Source organism: Sitodiplosis mosellana, unplaced genomic scaffold (genome assembly GCF_009176505.1).
Source record: "Sitodiplosis mosellana isolate CC-2019 unplaced genomic scaffold, AAFC_SMos_1.0 Smas_scaffold_6160, whole genome shotgun sequence".
In the NCBI taxonomy this organism is placed as follows: Eukaryota; Metazoa; Arthropoda; class Insecta; order Diptera; family Cecidomyiidae; genus Sitodiplosis; species Sitodiplosis mosellana.
Window position 1 is genome coordinate 1 of NW_022601401.1, and position 15,793 is coordinate 15,793.

The 15,793-nt window shown below is 37.1% G+C and overlaps 3 protein-coding genes across 4 annotated transcripts; 1 reads left to right on the plus strand and 2 right to left on the minus strand.

The window, feature by feature from the left end:
• Window positions 1–1,746: 1,746 nt before the first annotated feature.
• Window positions 1,747–14,187, minus strand: LOC129574273 (uncharacterized). 2 transcript variants are annotated; one of them, XM_055456054.1, is made up of 25 exons: window positions 13,709–14,187; window positions 13,072–13,639; window positions 11,892–12,014; window positions 11,630–11,786; window positions 11,342–11,531; window positions 10,997–11,269; window positions 10,741–10,825; window positions 10,428–10,672; window positions 9,050–9,248; window positions 8,790–8,930; window positions 8,590–8,685; window positions 7,954–8,523; window positions 7,639–7,838; window positions 7,454–7,549; window positions 7,133–7,316; window positions 5,262–7,026; window positions 4,830–5,165; window positions 4,315–4,726; window positions 4,030–4,202; window positions 3,743–3,913; window positions 3,230–3,675; window positions 2,952–3,147; window positions 2,683–2,876; window positions 2,463–2,596; window positions 1,747–2,317 (listed from the first exon to the last, which is right to left on the minus strand). In XM_055456054.1, the coding sequence occupies exons 1-25, from the start codon at window positions 14,179–14,181 to the stop codon at window positions 1,894–1,896; spliced, it is 7,851 nt and encodes a 2,616-aa protein (XP_055312029.1). In that variant the 5' UTR covers window positions 14,182–14,187; the 3' UTR covers window positions 1,747–1,893. The 2 variants fall into 2 exon arrangements, with proteins under 2 accessions (XP_055312029.1, XP_055312030.1); XM_055456055.1 differs by lacking the exons at window positions 13,072–13,639; window positions 13,709–14,187 and adding an exon at window positions 12,388–12,848.
• Window positions 14,188–14,515: 328 nt separating this feature from the next.
• LOC129574274 (histone H2B.3) lies at window positions 14,516–14,936 on the minus strand. The gene has a single exon (XM_055456056.1). It carries the CDS (start codon window positions 14,918–14,920, stop codon window positions 14,549–14,551), a length of 372 nt encoding a protein of 123 aa, XP_055312031.1. The 5' UTR covers window positions 14,921–14,936; the 3' UTR covers window positions 14,516–14,548.
• Window positions 14,937–15,156: 220 nt separating this feature from the next.
• On the plus strand, window positions 15,157–15,562 carry LOC129574276 (histone H2A-like). Its single transcript, XM_055456058.1, is given in 1 exon segment — window positions 15,157–15,562. A coding segment is annotated over 1 exon segment (384 nt). The 3' UTR covers window positions 15,541–15,562.
• The last annotated feature ends 231 nt before the right edge of the window (window positions 15,563–15,793 follow it).

Sequence of the window (15,793 nt, forward strand, 5' to 3'; positions counted from 1 at the left end):
ACGAACAAACGAACATGTTCGTAGATTCTACGAACGAACGAACGAACGAACGAACATGTTCGTAAATTCTACGAACGAACGAACGAACAAACGAACATGTTCGCATACGAACGAACGAACGAGCGCTCGTTGACCGCTCTGACCAAGTGTAACAAAAATTACAGATGACCTCTCCGATTTCGCTCAAACTTGGTGTATAAACTTCTCATGGCCAAAAACTCGCAAAGCCAAAAAATTAGGGTGACCTTCTCCACCTGATGAAAAGTTAGGGTGACCTTAGGCTAATTTTTGACGAAGAATTCGAAAATGCAATCGTTTGTGGCCAAAAGTCAGGTCCACTGCCTTGATTTGGGCAGTTGTGTTGAGATTGTGCGATTTTTTCACCTTCTTCTTCAATAATAGCCTCCCTAATGCCAAATTTGAACCATATAAATGAAACATGTTATACGCCAAAAGAAACTAGACATGAAGCGCTACATTTTAGGAACACACCGCACCAGTGCTAGTGCCTTAGAAGCAGTTAAAAATGGTTGCATACTTGCAGGAGCACGATTTTTCAAACTGCCGACCTCGATTTGGGGCAGAAGGAAGGATTTGGTCAAGTTAAAATGTTCTACGCGTAAGTAGAATTTTCTACGCGGTTTCCGAATATTATAGTGATTTGGGGTCAAAAGAGGGTTTCTGCCCTGTTTTAGCCCTAAAATAGTGATTTTCGGTGATTTTTCGACTTTTTTAGCCTCCCCCTCCCTTCCAAAGGGGAGGGCGACCCCAAACATTGTTATTTTTTGATTCGTTGGAGTCTGGCGAGAATTTTATCAGAACACTTCACCAGTGTCAGACCACCTATTTGGTGTGAAAAAAAAATAAGTAGTCGAAAAACCATGAAAAAATGGTAAATGGTGAAAACACCGAATTATTTTCTCATAAAATATGAGTTGGCGGATAGTTGGGGAATATCGAAAAACTCAAGAATTTGAGGTGGGCCGAGTTTCAAGCCAAAAAATTCGAAAAAAAATTTTCACGTCAAAAAAGAGTTTGCCATTTTTATACTTTAAAGTCTGAAAAGTGGGTTCAAATTTGAACCCACTTTTCAGAGCTTGAATGAGCCCGGATGGGGTTGTCGCAGTGAACTTTTTTGTAGCCCCATCGATTATCTATCCAACCATGCATATAGTTTTGAAAGTTTGTACCACACTTTTCTAGTGTAAAAATGTGAAAAAGTGCAATTTTTCATTTTTTTCAATATTTGGGTCACCCTAACTTTTCATCAGGTGGGGAAGGTCACCCTAATTTGTTGGCTTTGCGAGTTTTTGGCCATAAGAAGTTTATACACCAAGTTTGAGCGAAATCGGAGAGGTCATCTGCAATTTTTGTTACACTTGGTGTGGTCGTAATGAAAACTTTTACATTCAAATATAGAATTTGTTCCCTGAACGAAGTAGAATACGAGACGAAAACAAAATGGTTTTTTTTTATTTACGTTTCGAATCTTTTGATTTGAAGCTGCCAAAATTTTTCCATTTTTTGTTCATACCTTTGAGAGATAGACCGATTCAATGGAAAATCAAATGTTATTTGTACGATCAAATTGAATAAAGCCGTTCATTTATATTTTTTTTCGGAAACGATTTATATTTCGATAATTGCAAATGGTTTTTTTCATCTTAAATCTATTTGAAAATCTTAGCTGCGCTTTTCCCATATTAATTCAACATTGTAAACAACAACCAAAAAAAAACTCTTGCCTTTGTCGATTGGAATGTGGTTTAAGAAAATAGAATTTGAATGAAAAAAAAATATGAAAGAAGTCAGTCATTTGAAATCACAGTCGACCAAAAGTCGATAGTATTGTACTTAAGCATTGTGGGTATGTAGTCATTCAATTTGGTTTTTTTAGATGTTCAACGCTTTGAGAACTTCCTTCAAAGCCACTGCTAAGTCGACAAGTGTTTTTTCGCCGGAGCTACTAGCTTCATCGTTTGTGTTTAGTGTTGTCCGCATAAGATTCTCCGATTGGTGTCGACAAACAATCTCATCAAGAGCTCGAAGTTTACTCAATATTGGACTATTTTTCATGATATTTTTGGCTTCGGCATTGTTTGCCGTCAATTTCCAAATTGACACAGTGATCAATAGCTGCTCGTCACCAACCACTTTCTTATCGAGCACATTGTACATAATGTGCTGGAAATCTGATGATTGTAGTAAAGCTGCACGATTTTCCGGGTTGAATGACATATTCCGAAGGATTTTCAGGGCTAGGCATCGATTTGGTTTGTTCGATGATTCAGCTAAATTGCACAATAGATTCATGTGACTGAAAAAGAAAACGAATGATGAACGAATTAATCGAAACGAGAGAAAGATCGTTGTAAAATTGGGAGGTCAATGTCAAAAGTCTTATGACGTTTTCAGATCCACCCAATCAATATGATAACATAAGATTGAAGTGATTTTCTTACGTTTCTTTGTTTGAATCGTTGTGACGGGTTAAAACCTCGAACAGCTTCAGCCAATATTGTGTCAATTGTGGCCATGGTCGTTGATTTTCCGCCACTTGCGGATGCAAACGGCTCAATGTGGAAAGCATACGGGTCTGTGAGTTTTTTGGATTTAAATTTTTGATTATAAAAATCATATACCATTTTGGATGTTGGATATGAATTAGAAATTGTCTTTTACCCTGCCAATAAGTACACGGCCCTCAACGCAACAGCAACAATTTGTTACGATCTTCAGTGCCAATTCAAGTGTTTCCATGTTTGCTTGAGCGGTTTTCGGTTTACCCGTTTCGGTCACACAATATTCCACGATCGATTGCAGGAAGGCATGCGGAGCTACAGAGACTGGTGGTGCAACACTTAGTGCCTTGCATACTATGAAAAGAGATAAGAATTGTATGAAATAAATGATTATCTCCTTTTTTGCTACTAGATGAATTTCATTCTTACCTGGTAACGAATTATTACTGATGAACAGAAGCATTTTCATGAAGACACTTTGAAGACCGGCCTCCACCATTGGCCAAAATTCATAACAAACTCCAATTATCGGCTGAATTAACTCGTCATCTTGTAGACAATCAGAACTGTACAAAAACCTAACCACGTTAAAAAGAAGCTTCAGTTTGATGATGCGTTTTTCGGCCTGTGTTGGAATAAATAGGATTAAATTAGTGGATATTTTTATTTCAACTAAAACTGTGTATGCGATGCTTTGATTATTTTACCTTTGGGTTGTCATTCCTGCGGATTTTTCCCATTTGTTCGACAATTAATAGAAGAAATCGTTCTCGTGTGGCTATCATTCGAGCTCTTTCCGAGCATTTCAATAAAGTTTCCAATGATTTACAGTTCCACATAAAGCAGGTGTCTCGTTTCTCCATCGGTATTTCTTCAATTTGTGGATTGTCCACGAATCGTTCAAAAAGATTGGAAAGTTGCCCAAAGAGAATTTCAGCCATATAAATTTTATCGGAATCCATACTTTCTGCCCAATCAACGACCGATTGTGAAATGATATCGGTGTTGAAAATGAATTTCAACGTTGCCTCCTTAACACTCGCAGATGCTGGCGTCTCATTAAGTAGATCCCCAAATGTTGCGTGGTTATAGTTTGAAGCCTGGCTTGCAATCATTAAATCGCTAATAAAACGCATAATCGAAACGTTTATATCTGAAATTTAGAAGAAAAACTGGCTATAGATTTAATCTCTTTTTTTTAAAAACTTTTTTTAGTTCACCTCTGTCCGATAAACCATAAATGCAGAGCGTAGCGATACCATCGAAGAATTTTGGCTCTTCACTGAGTGATTCACAAATGATCGAAAATCCAATCGGAGAGCCTGCTATTTGCCGTAGAACTTTCAGTACTTCTGGCCAAAAAGCGTGTTTTATTGATTTTGAAATCGATTCTGGTTGACGAGAAGAATAATTAAAATAATTTTAGAGAATAAGTGAATGGAAAAGCGAAATGTTTACAAAGATTCTTGATTTTTAGCTGAAAACTTCAAAATCGACCAAAACTTACCCAGAAGATCGACGTTAAGGAATGAGATGAGCGATTGAATAGATTGAAACTCGCGTGCAATGACTTCGACAAAAGACTTTTTGTATACAAAACACAACGAAATCAATGAACAAATCTCTGTTAGCAGTTGAACCGATGATTGATTTGTCGATTGACGAATTCTTGGTATTGCCCTGCATAGATGACATCAAAAATTAATAAAAATTGATAGAATTATTGACATTCAATGAAATGGACATTTCATGTCCATGAAATTCAGCAAAGAGAACAAGAATTTAAACTCACTTGCTGATTTCATGTGTCGTCTGATAGATTGAATCAACATCTCCTGCTCCCTTGAGAGGTAAAAGATTTGATAGAATTTTGCAGTATGTACGCATTTGGTTACATGTAACAATTTTATCAATATTTGCCATTCGTTTGAGTTCAATTACATCATCCACATGCATATATTCTACGGATGTTCGGATTTTTTTAATCAAATCATGGTGATAGATCAGTTGACCGATCCATTTGCATCCCATTCCGTTGGCACTTTTCGGATATAAATCCTCGTGGATTTCGTTGTTTGCATTTCGATACGAAATTAGACTAGCAAATAATAAAGCTGGATTCTCTCGAACGATGGCCGATTCTGTATCGTCCAGTAGCGTATTTAAACAACGTGCATACAAATCACCGGGCAACGTATCTATTTCTGTATGGAAGAAACATTTCGATGAGGTTAAAACCAACATGTAATGAGAAGATTTTGTTTTGGAAGGAGAAAATTAATGAGAAAGAAATATGAATGAACATACCTTGAACCAAAGTCTTGGCTTCGTCAAATCCATACGACATTTTCAATAGGATATTCCACGCATTAGTTCGAATTTCGAAATCCACATGGCCGCACAAACTGTACAGGAAGCCAACGAATCTTTTCTTGATGGGAAACTCATGGGTACAATTCATCATGTTTATGATGGTAAAGAGGCAATCCTTATTGAATTTCGATCCGACATACGAAAACGATGACAATGATGACATCAATTGGAATAGCTTATTGGACACATCCGATGCGGTATCTTTACTGACCAAAACCTTTCCACTGGATGCTAACAAACGAAGCAGTGACATCAAGCACTGCAATTTATCTGTGGAATGAAATTAGAGCAAATTTTAATCAAAACTTAATTGAATCTTATACGAAATCTTCCAAAAAAAAAACTGCTCATGTAAATGCTGTTTACCAATTTTCTTCTCTTCCAATAATGTATCAATTCGTCTGGTTGCCATTTCAAAGATGTGTTCGAACAAGTTACTTGCTGGTTTCGCCTTATTCGCAGTAGTCGCTTGGTCATCATTGAATGTGTGAAAGATTAATTGTTCGATGATTTTCTTCGATTGCAAATCGATCGTTTTGGATAAAATCGTTTCCATGAGACGAATATTACATAAAAAGATCCCCGTTGACACCTTGGGATTGTTCATCAAATCAAAGTAGATGCATTGCTTTTGATTGAATTTCTGCAATACCCAAATGTGTACATCGATGAAATCGCGCTCAATCAAATTGCACAAAAGCCGGCAATATTTCAAAAAAAACGTCTTATCCCGTTCACTTTTCGGTTCAACTGTACAAAACTGTGCAAAGCTTTGCAAAAACTGTTGGGAATCCCATTGCTTCTGATGGCCCGTTGAATCGACATTTGAAAAATTCTCTATGGCCGCACAGCTTGCTGCGAATTGTGAAAATGAGGTGGTATCCTTTATTTGTTCTACACATTGACTGAGGCGATACTTTTGTGATGTTCCTTTGACGATGTCTAAATCGGCCGAAGTAGCACACAATGCTCGATCAAATGACAGCGAATCTGGATTCTTTTTATAGTTGAGCTCGACATTTCGGCTACCTTCAACAAAATTCGGACAATCAATGAGCTTATCGAGTGATTCAAACCATAATGCATTGAATGTGAGTCGAATGTATTGCTGTAGATGCAGATTTTTCAAAATGTGACCATCAGCCGAGTGTTTACTGCTTGTATCCGAATGATTTGAATTGGTATCGGTTAATTTTTCATTCGCTAAAATTATTTCCAGCAGACTATTCTGTTCCTGCGTTGATTTCCAGCTGAGCTCACATGTGATCGGTAGGTAAAGTTTCTTGCACACCGGTGGTATGATGAGTTTTTTGTTACCACCAACGATGTACTCACTGAATGCCATCGAAAATAGTAAAACAACGCATTCGCGTCGAAATTTGTCGTTGGTATGGAAGAGCAGAAGCGATCGTAAGATCAGAACATATGCTTGAATGTCATCTGCGAGTCGACGACGAAACGTTGAAATGCGAAGGCACATTTTGGTCAGAATGCCAACGATTTGTATGGCATTGTACGCATAATGGCTAGTGGAATTCTCTCGCAACGATCTCTCCAGCACCTTCAAAATGATCGAATCCCCGCCAACTTCGTGGAAATGATTGAGAGCCACTGGATCTTCCACCACAATATTGAGCTGTGTTAGCGTTGAATGCCGACTCGATGGTTCTGTATTTGGATTTTGCAACACTTCTAACAAATCATCAATCAGACGCACCTCGTACAAATCGCAAAAGTCATCATTGTCCGAATATGGAAGCGGCTCAACGATGCATAAACTACCCGGAATTGTATCGGTGATGCAATTCAAATTTGGCATATAGATTTCGGCGTTCGGCACATTTTGTATCAAATACATTAACCGGTAAAGAGCCTCACTTTGAGTGTGCGTATCTCGTGAGAATAACAACGCGACACTACTCTTGATCAATATAACGGTTGGTAGATCATTTTCTTTATCCAGCTCGCCTAGCGACAGAATCAGCTGGCCAAATTGTGTCGTTGTTTTTGCATGGCACAAAATTAACGGCAAAACTGGCGTAAGAAATTTACACACATCCTTCCATCGGGTTGGTATGAGAGTCTTGGTTCGAAGAATCAACGTCAATATATTTTCAGCGTATGCGGCAGTCTGCATTTGCAAAGAATTGGTTTCGATTTGAAATTGAAGTTTTTGATCATTATTTGAACAGGAAATTCGAAATTTTTCAATTGAAATATTCAATCATTTTTATTACCTTTGTATCGTCGCTGGATGAGCCGTTGCAAAGGATTTCCGCTAAAATTTCAGCTGACATTGGAACACCGAACAGACAACTCTGAAAAGTCGTTGATGTGTATGACTTTGGAACGTTTCTCTTGCCCTCCATGATGCATCCGAAGGAATACGACATTTTCTCTGATGCCAATTCGTATACCAACCTAAACAAATGGACAAATGTTGTCAGTGAATTGCCAGTATCCAGTTAATCAACTCAGTTGAAAAATTTGGTGTCCAAACTTTCGTTTGCGACGAAGTCATTTGGATTTAAATTTCGATTGAATTAAATTGAGCGTACCGTTTCATCTCCACACAACCATAGCTCAGCATATGCAATAAAAGTCGTTCGGCATCTTCTCGCATTTGGTCATTGGCATTGTATTGCGGTGTCAAACTGCACGAATAACATCAATTTTTCGATTTAAATACAAATTTCGGTAATGTTACTTGGAACTAGCTCAATTTTCCACCTTTCATACTTACTTAGTGATGGCTTTAAAAAGCAGATGAGTTAAGTCGTTGCTTTTGGTAACCGTCAAGACGTCCAATGATTTGATCCCATGCGAAAGGACCTTTTCATAAGTACACATTTTTGGATCCTTGAGCAATGTGACAATTGGCTGCAGCAGTTCGGTTAAGTTCATAAGGATTTTGATTGGACTTTTGTCCGGAAAATTGTCAATCTACAAAGAAAAATCACTTTTAATCGTATTGTGTTTAAATTTTTCTTCATCATAACATAAAAAAACGTTGAGAATGGATCGATATATAAAAGAAAAAGTAATTGGTTCAATATACCTTCAAAGCGTAAACAATCAACTCCTCTACTTCAGGGTAAAAATGTTTCAATGGGAAATCCAACAGAGCTATTTCGAGTTCCCTTCTGCACATGACATCGATAGTATCCATTTCAGTGATATAGTTGCCAGTTATCTTTGATTCAGATGCTGTATGATTGTCAAGTGTTACATTCGACACTGTGTCGTGATCAAAATCGTACAGAAGTTTACGCGCATTTTTCAAAGAGAATCGCCGAATTCGTTGGCTGACATCTAAATCAAGCGTTGATTCATTGTGAATTGGTAGCATTGGAATTGTTCCTTTTTCGATATTGTTTCGAGTTTCTTTGAAGATCAACAGTTGACAAAGCAGAAATATGATCGAAATCGAGTCATTGCGATGGGTATTTGAGCCCATTCTGCTATAGTTAGCTGTCATCTTTCGTATAAAGCCCAAAAATACCGCTAATCTCGATATGATCTCATCGAAATGATATTCAACGGCTACTTCGGGTGAATATGAGCCGGCCGTTTTAACAATCAAATCAACAATCTCAAACAAATTTTGGAAACATTCATTCACGCCTGCCTAGAATATTCATTCAAAGACACTGATAAAATGGTATTTCGATCGAATAGTGATAGTTTTTCTTACCAAATTGGGATCAGTGTACATTTTCCGCAACAATTTCAAAACCGCATCGAATATTTTGAAGCAATACGATCCAATTTTGTACTGTTTCGTTGTATGCTAGAATTTGGAAGAATATTTTTGTCAACGAAGATTTCATTTAAAGGATTTTCTTTGGGATAAAAATGTTTTTTTCCCAAATTTTCAAAAGAGTGCATATTTACCTTTCGTTTAGCGACATACAAGGTCGAATCGCTTCGCATGGTAATGCGTCGTGCCAAATTTTGTGTTAACTTCAGGCAACACGTAAGCGTCGACGTTTGATCGAAACCCTTCATTCTGCATTCAAGCAATTGCAGAAGATCCTAAAACAGATTTTCGATACATTTTCATACCATAGAATTAAATCATAATGCATTCAAGATATATGAAATGATCAAAATATAAAAAACTAAACACACAGTGCACAATATTGAAGGCTTACCATGAAAACAAATTTTGATTGAAGGAAGAATTCGCCGGGAAAATCTTTGATGCGATGCTGAAAATACTGTAACGCACGATCAAGTTCATTTTGACTGCTTTCGATGGACAACGATGATTTCAATGATGATAGCACTTGTAATTCAGCTTCACCAGGAACTTCCCATGCCATTTCGAATTGCAATTCATCGGCACTACAACTGAAATTAGATTTTGATTAAATACAAAGACTCCTTTAAAATTTACAAATCGCCAATAAAAATGACAAAACGGCAATAAATTTAACGAAAAATTTCAACAAAATTGACAACAAATCGAAATAAAATGTAACAAAACAATCAATAAAATCAACATTACGCTCAATGAAATTGCCAGATTGAGAAAATAATTTCGACAATATAGGCAATAGAATTGCCAAATTAGAAAATAAATCTGACAAAAATGGGTAAAAAATTAACATTTTTTGCAATAAATTTGACATAAATTTATTTATTTAGTGCTTGCTATTGTCAAATTTATTGCAAAAAGTGTCATTTTCCTATCCAATTTGTCAGATTTATTTTTTAATTTTGTCAATTTTATTGCTAATTTTGTCAGAATTCTTTGCTCAATTCGACCATTTCATTGAAGATAATGTTAATTTTATTGATGGTTTTGTTACATATATTTCTGATTTTTTCGTCAAATTGAACAGAAACAAAAGGCACGCTCGCTGGCTTGTCGTAATTTCATTACATTTCAAGCATTCTCTCGTTGAGCGAGAACGAGCCAACGAGCGACTGACAAGGAAACATCAACTATGGTTGCGCGAGTTGAGCGAAACGGCATATGCCATAATGTAGGGCTTCGATAGACTAGCTTCACAGCAACACAGCATAAACTCTTAGCAACAACTTTGGGGAGTTGTTCGGGTGGGGAAAAAGTGAGAGTGCTGTGAAGCTAGTCTATCGAAGCCCTACATTATGGCATATGCCGTTTCGCTCAACTCGCGCAATAGTTGATGTTTCCTTGTGAATTAAATTGGCATTTGTAAATAGCTCGTAAAATGATTATACTATGTGATGATGACATGACGCGGTCAGACCGAGCCGACTTTATTATTATACTCATCATCAGAAAAAAAAGCAACGAAAAACTGAATAAAACAACGCGACGGTAATATAGAGCTATTTAGAACAAAACACGATAGGTTTTAGTTACCAAGCATATTAACTTAATCAATCATATGATAATTTTTCATAAACAACCAGAAAAATGGTCTTTCGAAAGACCCAAAAATAAATTACGTGTGAAATTCCACGCTCGTGTTTTTTTTTCACGTGTTTTTTTTCAACAATGTAAGATCCCTAAGCTGTATAACATTGAATCGAAATTCTTACTTCACATTATTTGAAGTTTCTGCTACCGGCAATACGTTGACTGGAGCATTAGAAATCGTCGCAACTTCTTCCGATTCAGAGCGATGGACAATTTTGCAACCGTCATTAAGAATGCTGTCGGGAATGGTTGAACAAAAATTACCATTAAGTTCATCTTCCACAATCATCGGGTGTACACGCTTCGGTTTGACTATATCAAATATTTCTGACAATAAGTACGCGGACGCATGCGATGAATATTCAACCTAGAAGATATTTTTGTGGTTTAGTTGAACGAATGATTGATTGTCTTGATGCAAAGTGAATGTCTTACAAAAAATAACCCATCAAAATTGGTATATGTTCGTTGGGTACTAGGTGTCAATCGGATGTTGATAATTTTTTTCTCTTCGAACAATCTGTAAAATTCAAAAGAATTCAGTCAATGGCAGATAGCTGAGGATATATGCTGAGCATAGAAACTCAGTAAGCTGAGATTGGAACATTTTGACTTTATGACGTGTAGTCCATATTGGTTAAATACAAATCTTGAAATAAAATTAACAAAGCGTGAAATAAAAGAATTATACCTTTTGTATGTGTCCGAATCGAATGTTTTGGCACTTCTAACATAAACCTTGGGACGATCTTTGAATTGAAAATTTGCGTTGATATTTTTCCCGTGTGAAATAAATAATTTGGCATCAAGTTCAAATAAATTTTTGTACTGTGTACGATAGAAGAAAGTTTGTTGTAACTCTGAAAGTTTGACATTGAGGCGGTGTCGACGAGCTAAATTGACCAGCAAATCTAATGAATCAAACACTCCGGTTTGTAGATGAATGATGTAGTCGGGATATTTTCTAAGCCACAAAAATAAATTGGTCAATTGATTATGAAATGGACAAAAATATTCAATTTAAATAGAAACGTACTCAATGATTTCCCTTATATCATCACATGCTCGATTATCCTCATCTATATCAAAGTGCCACGAACCGGCCATTGTGTTATCAATGTAAATATCGTGGATTTTTCTTTTGTACTTCAATAGCATGTCGGATAGCAAAACTGTGCGACAGTCTTTAAACGCACCAGTATACATAATGAGCTCATCGGGTTTATCTAAATTAGATCAGAGAAAAATCAAATTATCAACGGTAATAATGTTGAACGACCAATATACTTATATGAACTAAAAAAAAATCCAAGTGACCTCGTACCTAATTTCAATATCAAAAGCATCACCGAACCACTGACACTTTCAGTTGGCAGACAGGCAATGGCAAACGGCGTATCCAGACCATCGATCGTTGATTTCTCAAATTTCATCCATTGATTAGGTTCCGGTAGCAGCCGAAATAGTTCCAATGGCAATTTCTTTAGAAAAAATCAAATTTTCAGAAGTAAATTCAAAGAAAACATACCAAGATTTCTCAATGCTCATAGCCAGTTTGATAATAGCCATAGATAGACTTTGTTTACCTTTGAAAATGAGGCGATGAAAAAAAATGTTACTTCTGTGCAAAATAACAACATCTTTCCAACCGATTTAGAAAGATCTGGAACTGGATGCTGGGGCTGGGTGAAAATACATACTTTTGTACTCTGTAATAGAAACGTAGAAATGTGTTCTTTGAATAATAATAAACATTGCTTTGTAAACGAAAATGTGTTTGTTTATAGACCAAGAGCTGTTGAACAAAGTGCTATAAATACAAGCTTCATGTCAGATAATGAAATTGTAGGTGCATATTAAGGCCAATATTCAAAATATCAATTTGTTTTATCTTCATTTGTCAGTTATCGGCGAGCAGATATTGTGATGTGTATCAAATGAAGATAAAACAATATGATATTTTGAATATTGGCATCAATGTGCACCTACAATTCCATTATCTGACATGAAGCTTGTATTCATAGTACTTTGTTCAACAGCTCTTGGTCTATTACTGATTTGATGCACAACGATACGACTTACATCATCCGATGGAAATTCGTCAAATAAAACTTGTGGCAGTGTCGGAATTTTCATTTTTAAAAGATAATTATGTATTCAACATGCAAATCTGTTGATTTTTTTTTTATGAAACTTATTTTCTCCTTCTCAACCAGAAATATACCGAATGAAAACAATCAAAGTGAGATGAAAGACGTTTCGCTGCCGATTCGAATTTAGTTTGATGTCAACTGTCAATTCAATAAACTTCTTTCGCGTACTGTTGTGTGGCGCTTTTGTTCAAGAAGAGATTTTTCAAAATTGCGTATTCTACGATTTTCTTCGAAATGAATTCAGTATTTTCTACTCTTAAAATTGATATAAATTTTTCAATGAAACATCGAACCGTTATTGAAAATTATACCAATAATGATAATATCACTTTAAAAAAAAAGAAGATTAGAAATCAAACGAAATGTTAGCATCTGAAAAAGGCTCACATTGAAACGTTCAGAACAGATTTGTCAAAGCTATTCGGTGGCTCCATCTGCGATGGCAATTGAACGTTGACGATAAATCATGTCGACTGCATTGGTATTGCACGCATACAGCAACGTGGTTGCAATACCATTACACATTCGATTCATGTCGAATGGAATAGTTTGCGTAGCTGAACTGAGACGACAGTCATATTTTTCCTCTCTAACATACGAGTAATGGAATTACCAGCATTTTCAAACGTTGATTTGCCGTTTGAACTGTAACACTTTTATCGGCTTTCTTTTCTTCGGCAGTCAGAACGATTTCCTCATTGACCATGTCAATTTTCGCCTGCGGCACAATTGTCTCGCGCAACGGAACGATTGGCAGTGACACATTCACGGGACATTTTGCATATTCACGTTCCAAATCGTAGATGCATCGCTCCAAATGAATTTCGCCCAATGTGACCAACACATGTTCGCCATTCTCCTGAACAATCACCTGAACACAGGCATCGGCTTGGTTCAGTAATTTCAACCCCTTTTTCAACTTCGGCAAGTCGGCAATACTCTTCGGTTCAACAGCAACACGATAAATTGGCGTCGCCATTATGGTGAGGTCACAAAACGACGAACAGAATGGATTGCTCGATAGCGTAGCCGTTTTAAGTACATGATCTTGCAAACCTTTGATTCCAACGATATTTCCAGCAGGTGCTTCTTCAAGCTCTTCCAACTCTTTGCCCATTAATAAATACAAATTTTCAACTGTGACTTCTTTAACGTAGGGCGACTCCGTTGAATTAGCCAAACTGAAATAAAACCAATTATAAAAATGTTTCGGAAAAAAAAATGATTCTAATTAGAAAATGTGCACTCACTCGATAATCGAACTGGGATCGTGTTTTGGTGTCATTGCATAAATTTTTGAGCCTTTCTTCAATGTTCCACTGTAGACACGAGCAAATGCAATGAAAATGTTATTTCCCTCCACTTTGGCCACTTCTTCTGACTTCTCTTTTTTTTCTCCGGGTTTCTCTTCCTGTTTACTGTCATTCGAATTTGTCTCGTCCAAAGAAACTCCGGCTAATTTTGCTTCCAATTCTTCATTTCGCTGCTGTAGTCTCTGCCTCGCCAAATCTCGTCTTCTTTCGATTTGTTTTCGGGTAAGGGGTTTCGGTTTGTTTTCAGGTAAAATGGATTTGTCGACGGGAATCATTTTCGAAATGAAGGCAATCACAGTTTTACTCTCGGCATTTGAATTCATAAACTCAGATTTTAGTGCTTGTGTCTGGGCTGGAAGTGCTTCGAATGTAAACGGCACAATATTGAAAAGAGTCACCATATACCTCATCTGTCTCATTTTTCTCATAAATTTCAAAAATTTATTCAACCAACAAAGATGTGAAAAATGTATCATTTGTAGCCTCGGTTTATATTCTATTTACCTATTGTTTTCAATATTTCATACGGTGAAAAGCTTCTCTTTGAAAACTGATGGGGAAACGATTAATTTGCGTTCAATTATTTTGATTTTTCAATATCATGTATTTCAAAGATGAATCAAAAGTTGTGATTTAATAACAGCGATACGTTTATGATGCATTCGAATGAAATTGTTGAAATTTTGTAGTTTGATATTTTAAAATCTTCATAAATTATTGTTTGGTGGCCCTGAAAAGGGCCGTTTTTTGTACGGTTTTGCGAAAATTATGTCGAATTTACTTTGAACTGGTGTATTTGGTGACGGCTTTGGTTCCCTCACTGACGGCGTGCTTGGCCAATTCTCCTGGCAACAAGAGACGGACAGCCGTTTGGATTTCGCGACTAGTGATGGTTGACCGTTTGTTGTAGTGAGACAAACGCGATGCTTCAGCGGCGATACGCTCAAAGATATCGTTGACGAAACTGTTCATGATGGACATGGCCTTGCTGGAGACACCAGTGTCTGGATGAACTTGTTTCAATACTTTGAAGATGTAGATAGCGTAGCTCTCCTTCCGCTTGCGCCTCTTCTTCTTGTCTCCTTTCGAAATGTTCTTTTGGGCCTTGCCGGCTTTCTTTGCTGCCTTTCCGCTGATTTTCGGTGCCATTGCTAATGTTAATCGTTTGACTGACGAACACGAACTGAATGCTCGCACCAGAGCTGTGCGCGTTTATATAGCGGTTCAGTGAGTGGATGACGTCAGCGATTCGAAATTCTAAGCTCCGCCCATTTCGTCGAGTGTGCCATAATGCGAAGCGAATATAAGCAGACACGCACTGTGCTCACATCATTCAGTATTTGTCGTTCGTACGAGTAACAAGCAAAGAGAAAACATAATCAAACATGTCTGGACGTGGTAAAGGAGGCTAAGTAATGGGAAAGGCAAAGTCACGCTCAAGCCGAGCTGGTCTTCAGTTCCCAGTCAGTCGTATCCATCGTTTGTTGCGTAAAGGAAACTACGCAGAACGTGTCGGAGCTGGTGCACCAGTGTACTTGGCAGCTGTCATGGAATATTTGGCCGCCGAAGTGTTGGAATTGGCCGGTAACGCTGCGGCTGCCCGTGACAACAAAAAGACCCGTATCATTCCTCGTCACTTGCAATTGGCCATCCGCAACGACGAAGAGTTGAACAAACTACTCTCGGGTGTTACAATCGCTCAAGGTGGTGTGCTGCCAAACATCCAAGCCGTCTTGCTGCCTAAGAAGACCGAAACCAAGAAAGCCTAAACTCTTTCTTATAAACATTAAAAACGCCCTTTTCAAGGCGAACAATATTTTCAATATAAGGAATTTTTTTAAATCTTCACTGCAAAAAAGATAAATGTTGAAAAATCATTTGGAGCAAAAGAATTTCTTTGTTAGGGTATTGTGTTTTCTCATTTTCGATTTTTATTGATCTACTGCCGTATTATGTTTTGAATAAAAGAACACCAAAACATATGCACTCATCTAAATGCTATTTTCTATCGTCATACATGGT

What these genes read in the sequence shown, in the direction of transcription:
- LOC129574274 (XM_055456056.1), bottom strand. Translation starts at nt 14,920, where the DNA reads ATGGCACCGAAAATCAGCGGAAAGGCAGCAAAGAAAGCCGGCAAGGCC.
- LOC129574273 (XM_055456054.1), bottom strand. Translation starts at nt 14,181, where the DNA reads ATGAGGTATATGGTGACTCTTTTCAATATTGTGCCGTTTACATTCGAA. An exon ending in GATATAAGGGAAATCATTGA is followed by an intron (nt 11,270 to 11,341) that starts GTACGTTTCTAT and finishes TTTGTGGCTTAG; the next exon opens with AAAATATCCCGACTACATCA. An exon ending in ACGACACATGAAATCAGCAA is followed by an intron (nt 4,203 to 4,314) that starts GTGAGTTTAAAT and finishes TCATCTATGCAG; the next exon opens with GGCAATACCAAGAATTCGTC.